This window comes from Panthera onca, chromosome B2 (genome assembly GCF_046562875.1).
Source record: "Panthera onca isolate mPanOnc1 chromosome B2, mPanOnc1 haplotype 2, whole genome shotgun sequence".
Classification (NCBI taxonomy): Eukaryota; Metazoa; Chordata; class Mammalia; order Carnivora; family Felidae; genus Panthera; species Panthera onca.
The window spans coordinates 39,234,866-39,253,521 of record NC_138343.1 but is presented as its reverse complement, the minus strand read 5'-3'; the positions used below and the strand labels follow the sequence as shown (position 1 = coordinate 39,253,521).

The following is an 18,656-nucleotide window of genomic DNA, read 5'->3' as shown; positions in this document are numbered from 1 at the left end:
GGATAGACACAGAGAGCAATGGGACAGAACTGAGAGTTCAGAAGTAGACCCATACATTTAACAAAATCATACATCACCAAGAGTATCATTTAAATGGGGAAAAGAGTAGTCTTGTTAACAACAAGTGTTGAGATGAGTAGATATCCACAGGCAAAGGATGATTTGAAAAATTTCTTCACACTATATGCAAAAAAAAAAAAAAAAAAAAAAAAAAATGAAATCAAAATGAATCAAAAACCTAAAAGAGCTAAAACTATATAAAACTCTTAGGAAAAAAACAGAGGAGTAAACCTTTGTGATTTCTAAGAGAGAACACTTAAAGCATGAGCAACCAAAACCAAAAAAATAACCCACATAAATTGGACTTCATCAAAACTTAACACTTTTGCACTGCAAAACGATAGTGTCATGAAAGTGAAGAGACAATTCACAGAATGAGAGAAAATATGTGTAAATCAAATCTGATAAGGGTCTAGTATGAGAATATATATTTAAAACTCTGAGCTCAACAATAAAAAGGCATTATAACCCAATAAAAAATGGGCAGAAGATTCTAAAAGACATTTCTCCAAGAAGATCAACAAGTGGCCGGTAAGCTTGTAAAAATGATCCACAACAAGGAAGGCCTGGATGGCTCAGTCAGTTGAACGTCTGACACTTGATTTTGGTTCAGGTCATGATCTCACGGGTTTGTGAGTTCAAGCCCCGTGGAGGGGTCCACACTGACAGTGCGGGGCCTGCTTGGAATTCCGTTTCTCCCTTTCTCTCTTCTGCTCCCCCTCTCATCCTCTCTCTCTCAAAATAAATAAACTTTTAAAAAGGACATGAGTGGTCCTAAAGGAAATGCGAATCAACACCACAACAAGATACCGCTTCATACCCACTAGAATATGCCTTTATTAAGAGAAGCAAGAACAAGTGTTGGTGAAGCAAGAATGTGGAAAACTGGAACCTTCACACATTGCTGGTGGGAATGTAAAATGGTACAGCGTTTTGGAAAACAGTTTGACAGTTCCTTAAAAAGTTAAACACAGAGTTTCTGCATAACCCAACAATTCCATTCCTAGGCATATACCCAAAGAGAAATGAAAATGTATGTTCATACAAAAACTTGCACATAAATGCTTATAGTGGTGTGATTCACAATGGCCAAAAAGTGGAAACAACCCAGGTATCCATTAGCTGGTGAATGGGTAAACAAAGTGTGGCATATCCATACAATGGAATGCTATCCAAGCATGAAAACGAATGCTAAACATGGATGAGCCTTGGAAAGACAATGCTAAGTGGAAGAAGTCTGACACAAAAGGCCATATACTATGATTCCATTTATACACAATGTCCAGAAAAGGCAAATTCACTGAGACAGAAAGATGGTTACTAGGGGTTGGGGGAAGAGGGACTGGGTAGTGAATGGTAATGGCACAGAGTTCCTTTTTGGGGTGATGAAAATGTTCTGGAATTACATAGTGGTGATGGTAGCAGAGCTTTGTGATATTCTAAGAGCCACCGGATGGTATATCTTTCAAAATGGTGAATTCTATCTCCATTTTAAGAATTGCCAAAAGGGCAACAAATGGCAAGAGAAAAAAAGACAAGGCAAAAAGGAAGGAGCATCACAGTATGCCTAGTTTGTACCATTTGTGGGAAAGAAGGGTGCAGCAAAAAATATATGCTATTGCTTGCATGTGCACAGAATAATTTTTTAAGGATACACAAGGAAGTGGTGACACAGATCCTGGAGGACAAGAATGGGAAAGACTTTCACTGTTAGACACTTTTGTTCCTTTTGAATTCTGGGCCACGTAAATGTATAATCTATATTTACATATAAAAATTAAACTGATAATAATTGCTGACACTGAGCGCTTACTTTGTGGCCAGGTACCATTCTAAGCACTTTGTATTTATTTTGTCTTCATAATGATGCTCTTTTGTTCTATTTTTATCCTCATTTACAGAAAGGGAAAAGGAAGCGTAAAGAAGATACATTTTATGCCCAAAGTAACACAGCTAATAAGTATCCGAGCTAGAATCTGAACACAGGCTGTGTGGCTCTAGGGCCTCTTTACTGCCGCTCTATGCTGCCTCTCAGAAATTTAAAGGAGTGGAAGAGAGGAGAACAGGGGGAAAGTGGGTGACAAGGAGAAAGGAAGGAGGGGTCAGAGAGAGGAAAGGAAGGAGGAGTAGGGTGGGAGTAGAGGGAGAGGAGGAAGAGCAACAAGAATAAGGAGAAAAGGGGGAGTAGGGGAGAGGGGCCAGGGAAGGTACAGACAAGACAGCAGGATTTAAATGGCAAGTTCAGGGCTCCTTTCCCCAGACATTGACCTGTCCTTACAATTCTGATCATGGTCATTTGAACAGAATATTGAAGATTGGGTACAGGATAGCCTACCATAGGCTAGGTCCCATGGAAGCCTCTATAGCCTAGTGTGAAACTCTGGAATCACATTGGAGTTAGAATCCCAGCTTCACCATTTTGTGGCTGTTTCCTGTAGTATGGCCTTCTTAAGCTTCGGTTTCATCGGTAATATGGGGATAATAAAAATACTCGCTTCACAGAGGTGCTAAAAAGATTTAAAGAATGTATTTCAAGCATTTAGTATAATGCTTGTCACAGAGTAAGTGAACAATAAATGGTAGCTATCATAACGTTAATTAACAGGCTGTCTGAACACTAGATGATTGAGTTATAAAGTGTAAAAATCAGTGAGAAGGCAATGCTCTGTGTAAGAAAGGCCATCAAACAGATAAAGGTCAAAAGTCAAAGGCAGCAGCTCTAGAAAGGGAGAATAAAACAGAGGAGGGCTAGAGTCATATGCATTTTGGCAATTTCATTTTCACACGAGAATCCCCAAGTCACACAGTGCAAAAGAGAAATGGGTTTCTCTGTTGGTACACAGCCATATGGGCCTCTCCAAAGATTCCTTGACTTTTTAGGAACTCATTACCACGTCTGCACCAAGGGGGTAACATCAAAGCACTAGTATTGCCGGCCTTAAGTATCCACAACCTCTCTATCAGGGCTGAGTTTTCCATCTGCTAATGGATCTCGCCTTACATGAGAAGCAATCAGTTCATCCCAGAGCCTCCCAGATGTCCAGTCGACTGCTGGTTCTAATTTCTGCCTCAGTTGTGCCAGTAACTGCTAAGAGTTAAGAAAGATCTACATTTCATGCTTCAGAAACATAGGCTTTTATTTTGACAAAGATATAGACAGTGGTGAGTGTAAACGGCTAGTGTATTTAATACATATACTGTCCAGTATCTTAAAAAGGAGAACTTGGATCATTTCTTTGTGTTATATACAAGAGAACAATGGTCCCTTCAAATGAGTTTTTTTAACATATACATTCTTGAATTTCTTCTTCATCTTTATTCTCCCTGACATCAGCCACTCTGTCAAATCCTGAAAGCAGGAACATAAAGAATATCACAAACCCAAAGAAAGTCCTCAGTGCTTACAAATCTAACTCATTGCCCTAGAAAAGGAGGAGATTTGCTGGGCCCTGAGGCAAGGAACTATATTCCTTCCTCTCTTTTCCTTGCCCACATCTTACCATTTACCTTCATAGATATTACATTGTGAATTCTAAGGCTTCCTTCTCCCTTAGTGACCATCCAGCTCCTCCACAGAAACAACCCAGTGGTTTAAGCTGAGATCAAGGAGGAACTTCCAATGCTTGAGGGTACAGATGTGGAAACAAAGGGCTGAGAGAGGCTCTCCTATTATTTAACAATATACGGAACCCCCTCTGTCTGGGCTGGGTCCAGCACTAATGAGAGGATAATTACCCGTGGAGCAAGGACTAACTCCTTACAGTTACGTTTCCCTTCTTACTTTGGAGCAGACTTTGACTGCCTGTGAGAATCTGAGACTGTAACGTCTCTCAGACAAGGGTTCCAGGAAGGAATGCTTACTCTGTATTCCTAAATTTCCTCCAAAGGAGTTGTTTTCCTCCAGGAATTCTCCCTCTATCCAAATCCTGGTCAAGCAGGTGTCAAAAGGTCTGATGATGTCAGTCAAGGACATGGATTCTCCTTTTCCAGATCTCATTACAGAGGCTTTAAGCTCAGAGACCCACTGGTGATAGACGGGGCAGGTCACACATCTAGAGAAGAACTCCTTGAAGTACTGAAAGGAGAGGGAAGTCCGTGAGTTCAAGGATGAGCAGTGTCTTCCTCCAGTCTGCTCCACCAGGAATTCTGACAGTGCACACTCACTCAGGGCTCGGGGGACAGGGAGGAGTTACTCAGGGCACAGCACGCCCAGAAAGTTGGTTTTGAGATACAGGGGAACTGGAATGGCTTAGACACAGAAGGCAGGGCGGAAGAGAGACATGTCAAACTGAGCCAGAGTGGGTCCACGGAGAAGGGCTAAACGTTAACATCTTAACGGTACTGGGTAGTAGCTGTGCAAAGGCAGAAAGTCAGGGAGTCCGGTCCTGACCTATATGCAAGAATATCTGGGAGGGTACATGAGGCATGTGGAAAGACTTCCTAGGTGGAGGAAGAAAAGGGTTTGAGGAGGAAAAAGAGACAGAAGCAGCAAGGAGAAGAGGAAGTGGGAGATGTAGGCATCAGAAAGAGCATCACAGGATCAAACTAGAACTTAGGTGTCAGGGGAAGGACAGTAGAGAAACAGGTACCTTGAGGGCTTGGCTGCGAGTCTCTGGGAGAGTATGCATGAAGACATCTTCTGGCATTTTTTGTAACATCAGCACATGGCACTCTAGGAATCGGACAAAGCCATGTGAACCAAACAGTGAGGCATTGGTTCTTTTCACCAACTGGTGAGCTTTGGAGAAGTGCTGCTCAAACAGATTCCACTGAGAGTTCTGGGCAAACCTGGAGGGAAAGAGGCACAGCTCGCAGCTCGATCCCCTGCTTACCGAACTTGGCTCTTTCACAGAACCATCACTTCTTTCAGGCCGTAAGACCCCCTGCGTGCTCAGCGCTGTGATGCTGGCAAGTGGCCAAGGCTGCTGACTCACATGAAGGAGACTTAAAAGGAGACTGTGGGTTACCCAGCACTTAAATGTAACCTTCAACTTAGCTCTCAACCTATAGGCCCGAACCTGCTAAGGGACGAGAAGAACCCCTCTATAAGATGGGAGGGATGAGAGGGAAAGGTCTTTAGGAGTAGTTTAGAGATGCAGAATAGCCCTGCCTGGAGGGGTAAAAGGCAGTAGCTTAAATGACCCCCATGATGTCCTTAATTTTCTAGCTTGTCCCACCGAGTAAGACTTTGGTACCCACATTACCACATGGCCAGAGACGAGTGGACCCCCAGCATGACATTACTCTGAGAGTTCAGAATGCAGCTGTGCTCATAGCGTTGAACGAAACACAGACACTCGCTGAAGGGCCGACATAGCAATCCTGTGGACAGAGAAGGTAACCAGGTGAGGATCAGTTATCTACCGTAGGAACTGGTATAGGTGTATGTACAGGGGAGCGGATAACACCTGAAATGCAGACATCCTGAATCACAATGTGATTCCTAGACGTTAAGGAACCAGGGGTTGGAGCAGGGGCCATGCCCAAGGGACAGGCTCATGACTACCTGTGTTCCAAACACAGAGCCATATCCAAGGTCTGAATCCTTCAGGAGTATAGCAGAGCCCTACACAAGATTTACCTTTTCCATAGAGCAGCAGATCTAAGCAAGCAGAATAGAAGCAGGCCAGGCCAAGGACATCATGACCCTGGGAAATGAGCACCCACTGGCTCTCCAGCACATGGACACACAGGTCAAATCTGCCAAGAGACAGAGCTATTGGGACCAGCTAGAGAGTAGGGAGGATGGTACAGGAGAGAAGGGGATCTTACATCTTCAAAGAAGCCTAACATCTCTAGATTTCCCCACCTGGGCTCTATTTATATATAAAGTGTCTGTGCCTGAGATCAGACCTGCCTCTAAGCAAAGGAAGTGGGGGAAAATGCCTGAGACAGTTTCCAGGTTCTTTCCTGAACTACTGCAATTACCTACCTCTCTGTAGAGAAATGGAGGAGGAGGAGGAGGAGGAGGGGGGGGAGGAGGAGGGGGGAGGGGGAGAAAGGGGAGGATGAGGGGGAGGAGGAGGAGAAGAGAAAGTGGGAAAAAGGAGGGGAAGGGGGAAAAGGAAGGAGAAGAAGGGTGAGGAAGGAGGGGGAAGGGGAGAGGGGAGGAGAGGGGAGGGGAGGGGAGGGGAGGGGAGGGGAGAAGAGGAGAGGAGAGAGGAGAGGAGAGGAGAGGAGAGGGGAGGAGGGAGGAGAGGAGAGCGGAGGAGGGAGGAGAGGGGAGGAGAGGAGAGGAGAGGAGAGGAGAGGAGGGAGGAGAGGAGAGGAGAAGAGAAGAATATGTTGCAGCTCAGATTCTGCCTTTCCATTCCTGAACCCCACACTTAAGACAATGCTTCCTGGAATGACTAGAGAAGAGACAGCCTGGCTGTAAGAATGGAACAGCATCTCCCTCTCCATTTCAGATACCCTCCCTTCTTAGGCAACAAATACAAATGGCAGAAAATGATCTTAATACTTTTTCTTCAGAAATGCAGATCTGAAGAGAACTGAGAGAACCAGAGTCTCCAGAGCTGGTTTCTTGAGGTGTCTGCATATCTCACGAGCTTGAAAACCTAAGGAGGTTAAAGAGCATCGTGTGAGGTCTAGCTGTGAACCTGGCCTCTCTAAAAGCCCTAGGACCGCCAGCCCCAAGCCCCATTACCCAGCTTGATGGAGAAGTCGAGATGGCCGAGGCAGAGCTTGGTATAGGCCAAGGCCTGCATGAGCTGGGCCGTGGCCAACAGTCCCTCCCTGGAGAACCAACATAGGCTGCTCTTCTGAATGGCCACCTGCTCACAGTGCAGCCACCTGTCCCTGTCACCCATATTCTGGGAGAATTGGGACAGGGCCACATAGGTAGAGACAACCTGCGGGTGAAACAAACATGGGCCAAAATATTCTGACTGTGCATTCATGCCACACCTCCACCTTGTCCCTTTCCTGCAGAAGAGCCCTCTGTGGTGCCTTGCTGCCCACTTGCTTGGGACCTGCCGATCATTCCCACCACCTGATCTTCAAACAAACCACTTTCTCTACTGCCCCTCTTTTTGTTTTCTGAGCCCAGACTTCCCCTTTAAAACACTGGCCAAGCTGTACTTCTGTGTTTTCTCTAATGAAGGCTTCTGATGCTTGCTCCTTAGCACTCTTCAGAACTGCTGCCTGCCTAGATGTCTAGTATAAGTATGTGCACATTTGACGTCATTGATGACTCTCTTCTTAAAACACCGTCTTCGCTAGGTTTTTGAGGACATGAGATTCTCTTTGAAACTGCTCAGTTTCTTTTGCCAATTTCTGCCTATGACCCTGAACTCCTAACATTGGAACAACCATTATGTGCCAGGCACTAATCTTGATTCCAGGAAAACAGACAATAGATCAGTGAAATATACAGAATGTTAGGTGATAATAAATGCAATGGAGAAAAATTACCTAGTTTCATGGCTTTTAGTACCATTTACACACTGATGACCCATGAATTTCTATTTCCCAGCCCAGACCTCTCAAATATACCCCACATTCATATATTTAATTGCCTACTTAACATCTCCATCTACATGTCTAATAGGTATCTCAAATTAAACATGTCTAAAACCTGGTTCCAGTCTTCCCCCCCCCCCCCAACCGCCCCATCTGCTCCTTCTGCACAGTGCCCCATCCCAATTAAGAGCACTTCTATCCCACTAGAAGTCCAACCAATCTTGGGATTATCCTGGACTCTTTTCTCTCTCCCATCCCAGAACTGATCCAAGAGTGAATCCTGTTGGTTCTCTCTGGACAGAAGACCACCTCTCCCCACTTCCTCTGCCACCACAATCCAAGCCAACTATCTCTTGCCTGTATCATTTACCATAGCCTCCTAACTTGCCTTCCTGCTTCCTCTCTTGCCTCCTTCAGTTGATTCTCAACACAGCAGACAGAACGATCTTATTAAAATAGAAGTAGACTCTGTCACTCCTCTTCTCAGAACCTGCCCCCGGCTTCCTGTCTTCTTTAAAGTCCAAACCCCAACTGTTGCCCCAGAGGCCGGCACCATCGGCCATCAACCCCCTCCCTGGCTCTCTGACTCATCTCCTGGTTCAGTCTCCTCCCCTCTAGTCGCACCGGCCTCCTTACCGTTCCTCAAATGCAGAGAGCATGCCTTGTGCATTCACTGTGCCTTCTGCCTGTCCACTCTTCTCCCTCATAGCCAAGTGGCTTACTTTCTCATCTCTTCAGAGATTTGCCCAAATGTCACCTGCCCAGTGAGGCTTTCCCTAGCACCTTGTTTAAAACTGCACCCCACCCCCAGCTCCCAGAACCCCATGGCCCCCTGTCTCCCCTTAATTTTTCTCCATCAAGTTTATTACCACCTAGCATTCTATGTATTTCACTGATCTGTTGTCTGTTTTCCTAGAATCAAGATTAGTGCCTGGCACATAATGGGTGTTCATCAAATATTTATGGAACATATGGATAAAAAAGAGAGACAGACAGATGGACACTAAAATTAGGAAGATGTTTCCCTTCCTTCTTTTTTCCTAAGTCAGCAATTCTAATCCTTTTTTAGCTCATGGACTTCTTTGAGAACCTGATGAAAGCTGTGACTCCTTCCCTACCTCCCACCACTTCTGAACATACACACAAAAGCCGACATTCAGTTCAGGGAACTCACAGATAGCCAAACCTGGAAACCCACCTAAAAACTGCAATATGAGAGATGCTGCTCAAGCATATGATCGGTATGTCCCATTAATTCTGGGTTATTGTGGAACTGTGTTAAACCCAGGAATTTCTCTCCCTAGCATTTTAGGTTTCTGAGTGAGGTCCAGCGGTAAAGCAAGGACGTGCTCACCGGGGCTCCGCTTGCCAACTCCTCAGCAGAGTTCTTCTGCATAAGAGTGGCAAGGCCGGCGAACCTGCGGCTGCTGGTCGTGGTCTCCAGGTTGTAGAGCTGCCAGAGCATGGAGAGACAGCGCACCCGCTGCTGCAGGACTGCCAGCTTCTTCTTACTGTGAGGAAGCGCAGAGTGATTAGCGTGCCCTCAGCCTGCACCGGTGCCCAACTGTCCCTCCCCACAAAAATCCAAATCTACTCATCAGGGGACCTTCTACAGACTTTCAAACTCAGAAATGCTCCCAGGATCCCATTACTTCTAACCCCATAAGCCTTTTGAAATCATCTTTTTTTTAAGTAGGCTCCACACCCAGCATAGGGTGTGATTAATAATCATGTGCTGTACTGACTGAGCCAGCTTAGGTGGTCCAAGCTGACTGGAAAAATTCAGAGAAGTATTTTTAAAAAGTTCATTCTTTGAATTGCTATTTTGAATATATTTCCTATTATTACAGCTCAATAACTGGGTAGCAATTTAATATTTTTATATAGAACAGAAATAATATTAAATTGCTACATATATGTATATATGCCTATGTGTGTGTTTGTATACAAACATACATATGTGTATCTTGATTTGAAACAGACAGGGTAACATGTATCTTTGTTTGAAAAATACAGTGTAACACCATGCTTCAAAAAGAAAAGAAGTCCTGGGACACCTGGATGGCTCAGCTGGTTAAGCGTCTGACTCTTGATTTTGGCTCAGGTCACGATCTCACAGTTCTGTGAGTTCGAGCCTTACACTGGGCTCTGCACTGACAGTGCAGAGCCTGCTTGGGATTCTCTCTCCCTCTTTCTCTGTCCCTCCCCCACTCATACTCTCTCTTTCTCAAAAAAAAAAGTCCTCATTCTGCTACATTTCATTGGCTCAGAGAGTAAGGTAGAGAAACTAGGACTGTTATATGCTTGAAAAGCAGAGTCTTAGGTCAATATGGGCAACACTCCAAGTTGGGTCCTAGTTTAGTTCTCTGTGATCATAAAGGGACCGCGATAACTTGGCCAGACTCCTCACTTCTCACTAGGGTTGTCTGGAGATCGGCTGAGGCAACAGGAACGCCAGTATTTTTCCAGGAATGTTTGTAAAAGAACACCAAACCAGGTCCAAGGGAAACTCCTTTTCAGCAGTTGAAGGCCTTGCCTGGCCAATTTTTTGGCTAGGGTGATCTGTCCCATGTTGAAACATACCTGGAGACAGGGAAAATGAGAAATGGTAATGTAAACATGGGAAGAGTACTATGGATGAGGCTCTGGACTTAACACACTGGCTCCTTCATTTGGGGCCATTTGGGTACTTGGGCTGCTGAGGTGCTGGAGTGAGTGAGCCACAGCAGGGTCTGGCTGCACTAAGGAGCACCAGGAGGACTGTGCACGCGGAAAGGAGAAAACAGGATTGTGGAGAAAACACACTCCTTTCTCATGTCCCACATGTTTGTCAGTGAATAGAGGAAGGCTGTGATTTAGAAAGTGATACTGCCAGACTGAGACAGGACTGTCATTTGAGTAGAGACTCAGATGCTTCAGATGCTATTGAATGGATCTGAAATATCACCAAATTCTTTCTCTGTCTTACTAAATAGTGCACCCACCACTGTGTATTGGGGGCGGGTGTAGGAACTGAAGAACCTTGAGGTTATCATAGCCTTCACATTTTAAGACTAAACACTCCAAGAAGGTGAGAGAGCCTATGGTGATTCCAGAACAATCTTGGGAAGACTGCACAATAACTTCTTCTTGTAAAGGGAAAGAAATAATTATTTAACATTGCTTCAAAGACATCTGGATTGAAACACAAATAATGTGGAAATCTCTAATAATTCTTTTTGGCATTCACAGGCATTACACATGTCAGGTAAGGTTTATACTGAAATTAGTTTTTATTTAGTTTTCTTTTTTAATTTTAAAGCTCAGCTCTCTAAGAAAACACCCCCCATGGTTTTATGAAGCTATTATGTATAAACTGATAATTATGCCAACACCTTTTGCTCTGTTATTTAATAGTAGTGAGGCTGAGAAAAGTTGCTGAGCTGTCCTGAGTTATTCTTACACAATAAATAAATTTACTACTATAGGTCTTTCGTAAATAGAATGTCTTATGGCATGCTTTCCCCAGAGTTTCTATTTGTTATACAAATCTCATTCCCTGGGGAAATCTGATATGATACAGAATGATCTATGAAGTATATATATTTCTTTAAGTAAGATGTAGAATGGGACATAGAGAGTTCCCATTTGTATGTAACAAAGGAAAGAGACCATTTACATTTATGTGTGCCAAGGTAGAGTACATAAAGATACATAATCTGGGGAGGGGACACAGTAGCTGAGTGATGGGGTTGAGGGGGTACTTTCAAATATATGTTCTTTTTTCCCCCCTAGATTTATTGAGATGTAGTTGACCATAATATTGTGTAAGTTTAAGGTGTACAACATGATGATTTTTTATTGAGATAGAACATATAATGTATTAGTTTTAGGTATTCAACATAAACTTTTTTTCTCGATGAGGACTTTTAATATCTATTAGCAATTTTCAAAAACATAATAAAGTATTGTTAACTATAGTCACTATGCTGTATGTTACATCCCTAGGGCTTATTTGTCTTACAACTTGAAGTTTGTACCTTTTGACCACTTTAACCCAAATTTTGTCCACCCCCCCAAACTGTCCTAAAATTAGTTTACATATACTCCATTGAGCAAAGGGCATGAATAAGCAATTCACAGAAAAATAAGTGACTGATAAACCGATAAAAATAATGTACCTTATTAAGAAATACATATTAAAGTACAATCTAACTTTCATCTACGGATTAGCAAGTTAAAAAATTTTTTTTAACGTTTATTCATTGTTGAGAGATAGAAACTGAGCATGAGCAGGGGAGGGGCAGAGAGAGGGGGAGACACAGAATCTGAAGCGGGCTCCAGGCTCTGAGTCGTCAGCACAGAGCCCAACGCGGGGCTCGAACTCACAAACCATGAGATCATGACCTGAGCCAAAGTCGGACGCTCAACTGACTGAGCCACCCAGGTCCCCGGATTAGCAAGTTTAAAACAGACTGATAACATCTGGTGTTAGTAAGGATGTGAAGAAATGGGGAAAATTGGATTTGATAATCAGACAGTTCCCATCTTACAATGGTTTGACTTGATTTTTTGACTTTACAATGGTGTGAAAGTGACATGAATTCAAAGAAACTATACTTTGAATTTTGATCTTTTTATGGGTAGCAACATATGATGGTATGACACTCTTGTATGCTGGGTGGCAGCAGTGGGAGCACTCCCAGTCAGCCCCAGGATCATAAGGGTGAACAATCAATGCATTTACACTTCTGTTTTTCACTTTCAGTACACTACCCAATAAGTTACATGAGATATTCAACACTTTATTATAAAACAGGCTTTGTGTTAGATGATTTTGCCTGACTGTAGGCTAATGTAACTATTCTCACCCAGTAATGTTTAAGGTAAGCCAGGCTAAACTACAATGTTTGGTAGGTTAGGTGTATTAATTAAATGCATTTTCAATTTGTGATGGATTGGGTTTGGCTAAATGATATTTTCAACTTATCATGGGTTTATTGAGATGTAACCCCATCATAAGTTGAGGAAAATGTGTCATTTTGATGGACAATTTGGCAATATATTTATTAAATGTAAAATCATTTATCTTCCACCTTAGCACTCCTACCTCTGGAAATTTCTCTTCTAGGAACATTCTTACAAGGGAAAAAAAGAGCTATTTACAAGAATATTCACTGTAGCAATGTTTATAGTAAGTAACCTCAAATTAGAGACAACCCAAATGCATATGAAGAAGGGACTGATTAAATAAAGTTTGATACATGCATACAATGGATTACTTGGCAACTGTAACTGGATGTGTACCAACATGCAAAAATGTTCATTCAGTCTGTACTGTTGGGAATATAAATCAACTGCAGACGAAAGAGAATGTAGGATATGATTCTGTTTAAAAAATAAGAGGGGCGCCTGGGTGGCTCAGTCAGTTAAGCGTCCAACATCGGCTCAGGTCACGATCTTCCAGTTTGTGAGTTCGAGCCCCATGTCAGGCTCTGTGCTGACAGCTCAGAGCCCGGAACCTATTTTGGATGCTGTGTCTCCCTCTCCCTGTCTCTCCCCCACTCATGCTGTCTCTCTCTCTCAAAAATAAATAAAACATTAAAAAAATAATAAAAAATAAAAAATAACAAAATAATAATGATATGACCATGTGTATATATTTGGTGGAATTTGCACCACATTATTAACCATGCTGGGGATAACATGGAGGTCTTTTCACTTTCTACAAATTGTGTATTGCTAGGTTTCAAATTTGTTAAATCTATTATCACATTATCACACTGTTATTGCATACAAAAAACCCCAGAGAGATCTTTAAAAAGAAATAATAGCGGAACCCTCAAGGAGAAATAACTCAAACTTCAGGGTCACCCCCTGCCCTCACCTCTGACCGAAGACAGCAGAAAGTGGCCTCCTCAAACTGACAGATCTTCACCTTGTGCTTTTTCAAAAACGAGAAGGCTGAAGGCTGGCCCAGAAGACTGCTTGCCTTCCTCAAATAAAAGAAGGCCTCCAAACAAGACAAGGGATGGAGAAACAGAATTAGGATTTGGGTGGCGCTAGTGGTGCGATTAGGATGAAGGCTGGAGTAAGGTTGTGCTGAGGTCAAGATGTGAATTGGAATCAGGGTTGGGTTCAGAGTTATGGGGAGTGGACGGCACGTGCAAGTCAGGGGCAGGGCCGGCAGCAGTTGGCACTCTTGGACTGGCACCTTCCCACTTCCTGTTTTCTCCTAACTCCCTTCCAGCTCCTTTCTCTCTCCACTTTTCTCCATTTTTCACCCAAGTTCACTCTGACAGTAAGAAAGCCCACCCAAACTCCCCAGGTGCAAGGGATCGGCTGAGGGGCAGGGAGCAGAGCTTGCTCACCATGTAATTATCTGACAGGTCCAAGGAGGCAGCAGCGGCCTCCAGCAGGTAATAAAACGCACATGTGGCTTCTCCGATGACCAGGCAATGCCGGGTGAGGGGTGAGAGCACTAACTTCAGGATTTCCTCACAGTGACAGGGCTTTGTGGTCAACATGTCTTTCTCGGGGCTGGTCTGAGCCAGCTTCCTGTTCACCCGATCCAGGAACTCTTCCTCTGTTCTTTGTGGAGAGAAGATAAACTGAGAGTGGCCGCAAAGCAGCCACTCTTCTCGGGGCATCCCCAGGTCTCCGAACCACTTTTTCCAGAAAGCTTTCCTTTATAACTCATTAATTCTATGTTTAGCCTTCCCCTCCATCACTCCATGAGTTTTTGAAAATCAGGGACTTGATCTATTATGTCAAAGCCCTATTAGGGATTTTTTAAAAAAACCTAAAGTCAATTTAAGTACCTCACAAACTAAGTGGGGAAACAATCGCATTGAAGAGTAAACTAACAACGTATGAAATAAACACATGAAAATGACACAAGGCAACAAGCAATAATACATTTGTCTATTAGCATATCTGAACTTTGTCATAGCACATTTGAACATTATTTTACACAACACCATCTTATCCTACGATGACCCTTTCAGACAGGCAAAAACCACCTTCCTTTTACCGATGAGGAAACTGAGGCTTGGAGAGCCTGAGTGCCTTCTGAACGACCTCACAGCTACTGAATGGAACCAAGACTAGAGCTCACTTCTCTGACTCCTAGTGCAGTGAACTTTTCACAGGCATGAGTTCAAAAGAGTTTAGATCTCTCTGAGATGGACATATGGGAACTGAGGAGGGCTTTGAAGAATGGTGAACACTCTGATAAGTAGGAGGATGTGGAAGCCACTTAGTATTTCAGAAAGGGGGGACTGTGTGAGTAAAGATATACAGGTTGAGTGTGGGAAGGATTCATGTGGAATACAGATTTTTGTTTGAAAACCGTAAGAAATCAGGTTGGATAAAAGGACAGAAAACTCCAGCATGGCTGGTGAATTCAAGGTAGGGATATTTAAAATTGATGGGCCAGGCATTAGAATGCCAGGAGGCACGTGATTAGGAAATGTAAATTCATTTTAATATCATCCAGAGCCAAACATAATTGAGAAGGCAAATTTTTAGTGGAGAAAACAATCTGCTATGTGTACAATGCATTTGAAAGCTATTAAATGAAGCTTTTTCTAAACATTAAGAAATAATTTCCCCACAAAGAATCAAAAATTGCCTTTCCAATTCTGTTAACTTGAACTCTGGGCTGAGTACAAGGCTCACTACTCCTGGGTGGTCAGAAGCCTTCCTGGTCTGCAGTTGAGGTGAGTGCCCCAGGTTAATAGTCACCTGTGTCTCACTTCCCGGCCCCCCACACCCACTGTCAGCATCTCCCTTTACCTGTAGTGTTCACTTGTGAAGGCCTCCTGACTTCTGCATTCTTTTGTCTGGAACTGAAAACTATCTGCAGGGAAAAAAAAGATTATCATCTTTAATTATCCATCTTTGTATTAACTGAGACATTTTGAATTCCTGACTACCTCTCCTCTGCAGCTTAGTTCATGAGCTAATTGCCTCCCCCATTGTTCAAATGGTAAGTTAAGGTTTAGTATCAGCCTGCACACAAAATAGGAGGGTAGATTACAAATTCCTTAATCCTTCCAGTAGTAACTCCTCTCAAACCTCCCAAACCAGTCCCTAATTCTATTTGCTAGAGAGATGAATAAAGAATATGTCCATCTGGTTTGACGGCTACTGCTATTTTTTTTTTAATATTTATTTATTTTTGAGAGAGAGTAAGTGAGCAGGGGACGGGCAGAGAGAGGGGGGTAGAGAGGATCTGAAGCAGGGTCCGTGCTGACAGGAGAGCCCGACGCCGGGCTTGAACTCACAAACTGTGAGATCTGAGCCAAAGTCAGACATTTAACCTACTGAACCACTCAGGCTCCCCGATGGCTACTTCTAACAGAAGAAATCCCTGAATACATGTGTATCAAGTTTATGACCAGATGGCAGTGGGCCACAGAGCGAGGCCTAGTGAGGAAAATCATGAGGGCACAAGATGCCGTAGTCCACTGGAGTCTCAGTGGCCAGTAGGGGTTTTCAGCTTTACCTATCTGGCCTTAAACAGCCTTTATCCCTCAGATTTTGACTCTTCCTCTGCAGCTGCTTTCTCACAGATCAAAAAGCAAAAACTGGGATTGATGTGGAGATATTACCATTAGGGCTCAGAAGCACTGCTGGTGGGTTTGAAAGGGCACCTCAGAGAATTGTTATAGGGAGGACTTGTGTAAAGTAAAAGGACCAGTTGTCTGATTACTGAATGATGTCAAAAAGGTAGGGTAAAGTAAGGCTAAGGAAACCAAGGAACCTGGGGTTTGGCAGCATTACCACAATACACAGTTTCCAGGGGCACCATCACATCCTAGCATGATTAGCACCCTCTAGATTTGTGCAGTACCTGGTCTTCACAGCCATGCACAGAGGCCCTGAGTGTAGGAAGCATCCTCAGGGTTTGGTTGTGCTGGGAAGGTCCTGAGCCTCTCTCATACAGATGGACCAGGCTGTGTAACCTAAAGCTGACACTGACCTCTCAAAAGGAAAGAGTCATATAGGAAATATGAATAGAGTAATTTCTTCACAATCCTAGACCAGGACATTCACTGTTACTTTCCTCTTTTGTCCTTGGAAAGCACAAAAGTGCAAATGCCCAAAGAGCTCATCAGCCAATGACCAATTTTTCCAAGTCACCAGTTTACCTTCACAGAGTCATCAGAATGTATAGCTAGGACAGACATTAGGATAACAGATTAACTCCTGATTTTAGTCCTTTACTACCAACAATTCACCATCTCTTCCCTACCCCTCTCCCCTGTCAACACCAGCTTCTATCAAAGTAGAAAAAGATAAGATCTGGTTGGGGCTTGACGGCTGTCTTCAATTATGGAAGAAGGCATGACTCGATTTGCATTTCCTTGATGATCAGCGATGTTGAGCATCCTTTCATGTGTCTGTTGGCCAGCTGTATTTCTTTGGAGGAATGTCTACTTATGCCTTCTGCCCATTTTTTAATTGGATTTTTTGCATTTTGGGTGTTGAGTTTTCTAAGTTCCTTATATATTTTGGATACTAACCCTTTATCAGATAATGCCATTTGCAAATAACTTTTCCCATTCCGTAAGTTGCCTTTTAGTTTTGTTGATTGTTTCCTTCACTGTGTGGGAGTTTTTTATTTTGATGTAGTCCGAATAGTTTATTTTTGCTTTTGTTTCCCTTGCCTCAGGAGACATATCTAGAAAGAAGATGCTATGGCTGATGTCAAAGAGGTTACTGCCTGTGTTCTCTTCTAGGATTTTTATGGTATCAGGTCTTCACATTTAAGTCTTTAACCCATTTTGTTTATTTTTTATTTATTTATATAATTTATTGTCAAATTGGTTTCCATACAACACCCAGTTCTCATCCTCAATGCCCATCACCCACTTTCCCCTCTCCCCCACGCCCTCATCAACCCTCTGTTCTCTGTATTTAAGAGTCTTTTATGGTTTGCCTCCTTCCCTCTCTGTAACTTTTTTTCCCCCTTCCCCTCCCCCATGGTCTTCTGTTAAGTTTCTCAGCATCTGCATATGAGTGAAAACATATGGTATCTGTCTCTCTGCCTGACTTATGTCACTTAGCATAATACTCTCCAGTTCCATCCACGTTGCTACAAGTGGCCAGATTTCATTCTTTCTCATTGCCAAGTATTATTCCATTGTATGTAAAAACCACAACCTCTTTATCCATTCATCAGTTGATAGACATTTAAGCTCTTTCCATAATTTGGCTATTGTTGAAAGTGCTGCTGTAAACATTGGGGTACAAGTGTCCCTACGCATCAGCACTCCTGTATCCTGTATCTTGGGTAAATTCCTAGCAGTGCTATTGTTGGATCATAGGGTAGATCTATTTTTAAGTTTTTGAGGAACATCCACACTGTTTTCCAGAGCAGCTGCACCAGTTTGCATTCCCACCAACAGTGCAAGAGGGTTCCCATTTCTCCACATCCTCTCCAGCATCTTAGTCTACTGATTTGTTCATTTTAGCCACTCTGATCAGCATGAGATGGTATCTCAGTGTGGTTTTGATTTGTATTTCCCTGATGAGGAGTGACGTTGAGCATCTTTTCATGTGCCTGTTGGCCATCTGGATGTCTTCTTTAGAAAAGTGTCTATTCATGGCTTCTGCCCATTTCTTCACTGGATTATTTGTTTTTCAGGTGTGGAATTTGGTGAGTTCTTTATAGATTTTGGATACTAGCCCTTTATCCGATATGTCATTTGCAAATATCTTTTCCCACTCCGTCGGTTGCCTTTTAGTTTTGTTGATTGTTTCCTTTGCAGTGCAGAAGCTTTTTATCTTGATGAGGTCCCAATAATTCATTTTTGCCTTTAATTCCCTTGCCTTTGGAGATGTGTTGAGTAAGAAATTGCTGCAGCTGAGGTCAGAGAGTCTTTAGTCCATTTTGAATTTATTTTTGTGTATGGGGTAAGAAAGTAGTCCAGTTTCATTCTTTTGCATGTTTGCTGTCCAGTTTTTCCAAAACCATTTGTTGAAGAGACGGTCTTTTTCCCAATGGATATTCTTTGCTGCTTTGCCGAAGATTAATTGACCATGTAAGTGTGGGTTCATTTCTGAGTTTTCTATTCTGTTCTATTGATATATGTGTCTATTTTTGCGCCAGTAACAGTTTTGAGGACTACAGCTTTGTAATATAACTT

General features: G+C 43.0%; 1 protein-coding gene across 13 annotated transcripts in view; it reads right to left on the bottom strand.

Annotated features, from left to right (window-relative positions):
* Window positions 1–3,179: 3,179 nt before the first annotated feature.
* The window catches only part of LOC132667045 (adenylate cyclase type 10-like), a 56,869-nt gene continuing 41,392 nt past the window's right edge, over window positions 3,180–18,656 (bottom strand). For 4 of the 13 annotated variants that reach the window (XM_060615430.2, XM_060615429.2, XM_060615433.3 and 1 more), the window contains 12 exons: window positions 15,298–15,361; window positions 13,872–14,091; window positions 13,388–13,513; window positions 9,932–10,104; window positions 8,876–9,032; window positions 6,707–6,911; window positions 6,521–6,617; window positions 5,642–5,760; window positions 5,265–5,382; window positions 4,650–4,848; window positions 3,922–4,135; window positions 3,180–3,409 (listed from right to left, as the gene is read on the bottom strand). In XM_060615430.2, coding sequence (XP_060471413.2) covers window positions 3,342–3,409; window positions 3,922–4,135; window positions 4,650–4,848; window positions 5,265–5,382; window positions 5,642–5,760; window positions 6,521–6,617; window positions 6,707–6,911; window positions 8,876–9,032; window positions 9,932–10,104; window positions 13,388–13,513; window positions 13,872–14,091; window positions 15,298–15,361 — 1,760 coding nt within the window. In that variant the 3' untranslated portion in view covers window positions 3,180–3,341. Of the gene's footprint in view, window positions 3,410–3,921; window positions 4,136–4,649; window positions 4,849–5,259; window positions 5,383–5,641; window positions 5,761–6,520; window positions 6,618–6,706; window positions 6,912–8,875; window positions 9,033–9,931; window positions 10,105–13,387; window positions 13,514–13,871; window positions 14,092–15,297; window positions 15,362–18,656 lie in introns of those variants that run through there. The other 9 variants (XM_060615431.2, XM_060615435.2, XM_060615437.2 and 6 more) reach the window with 9 other exon arrangements.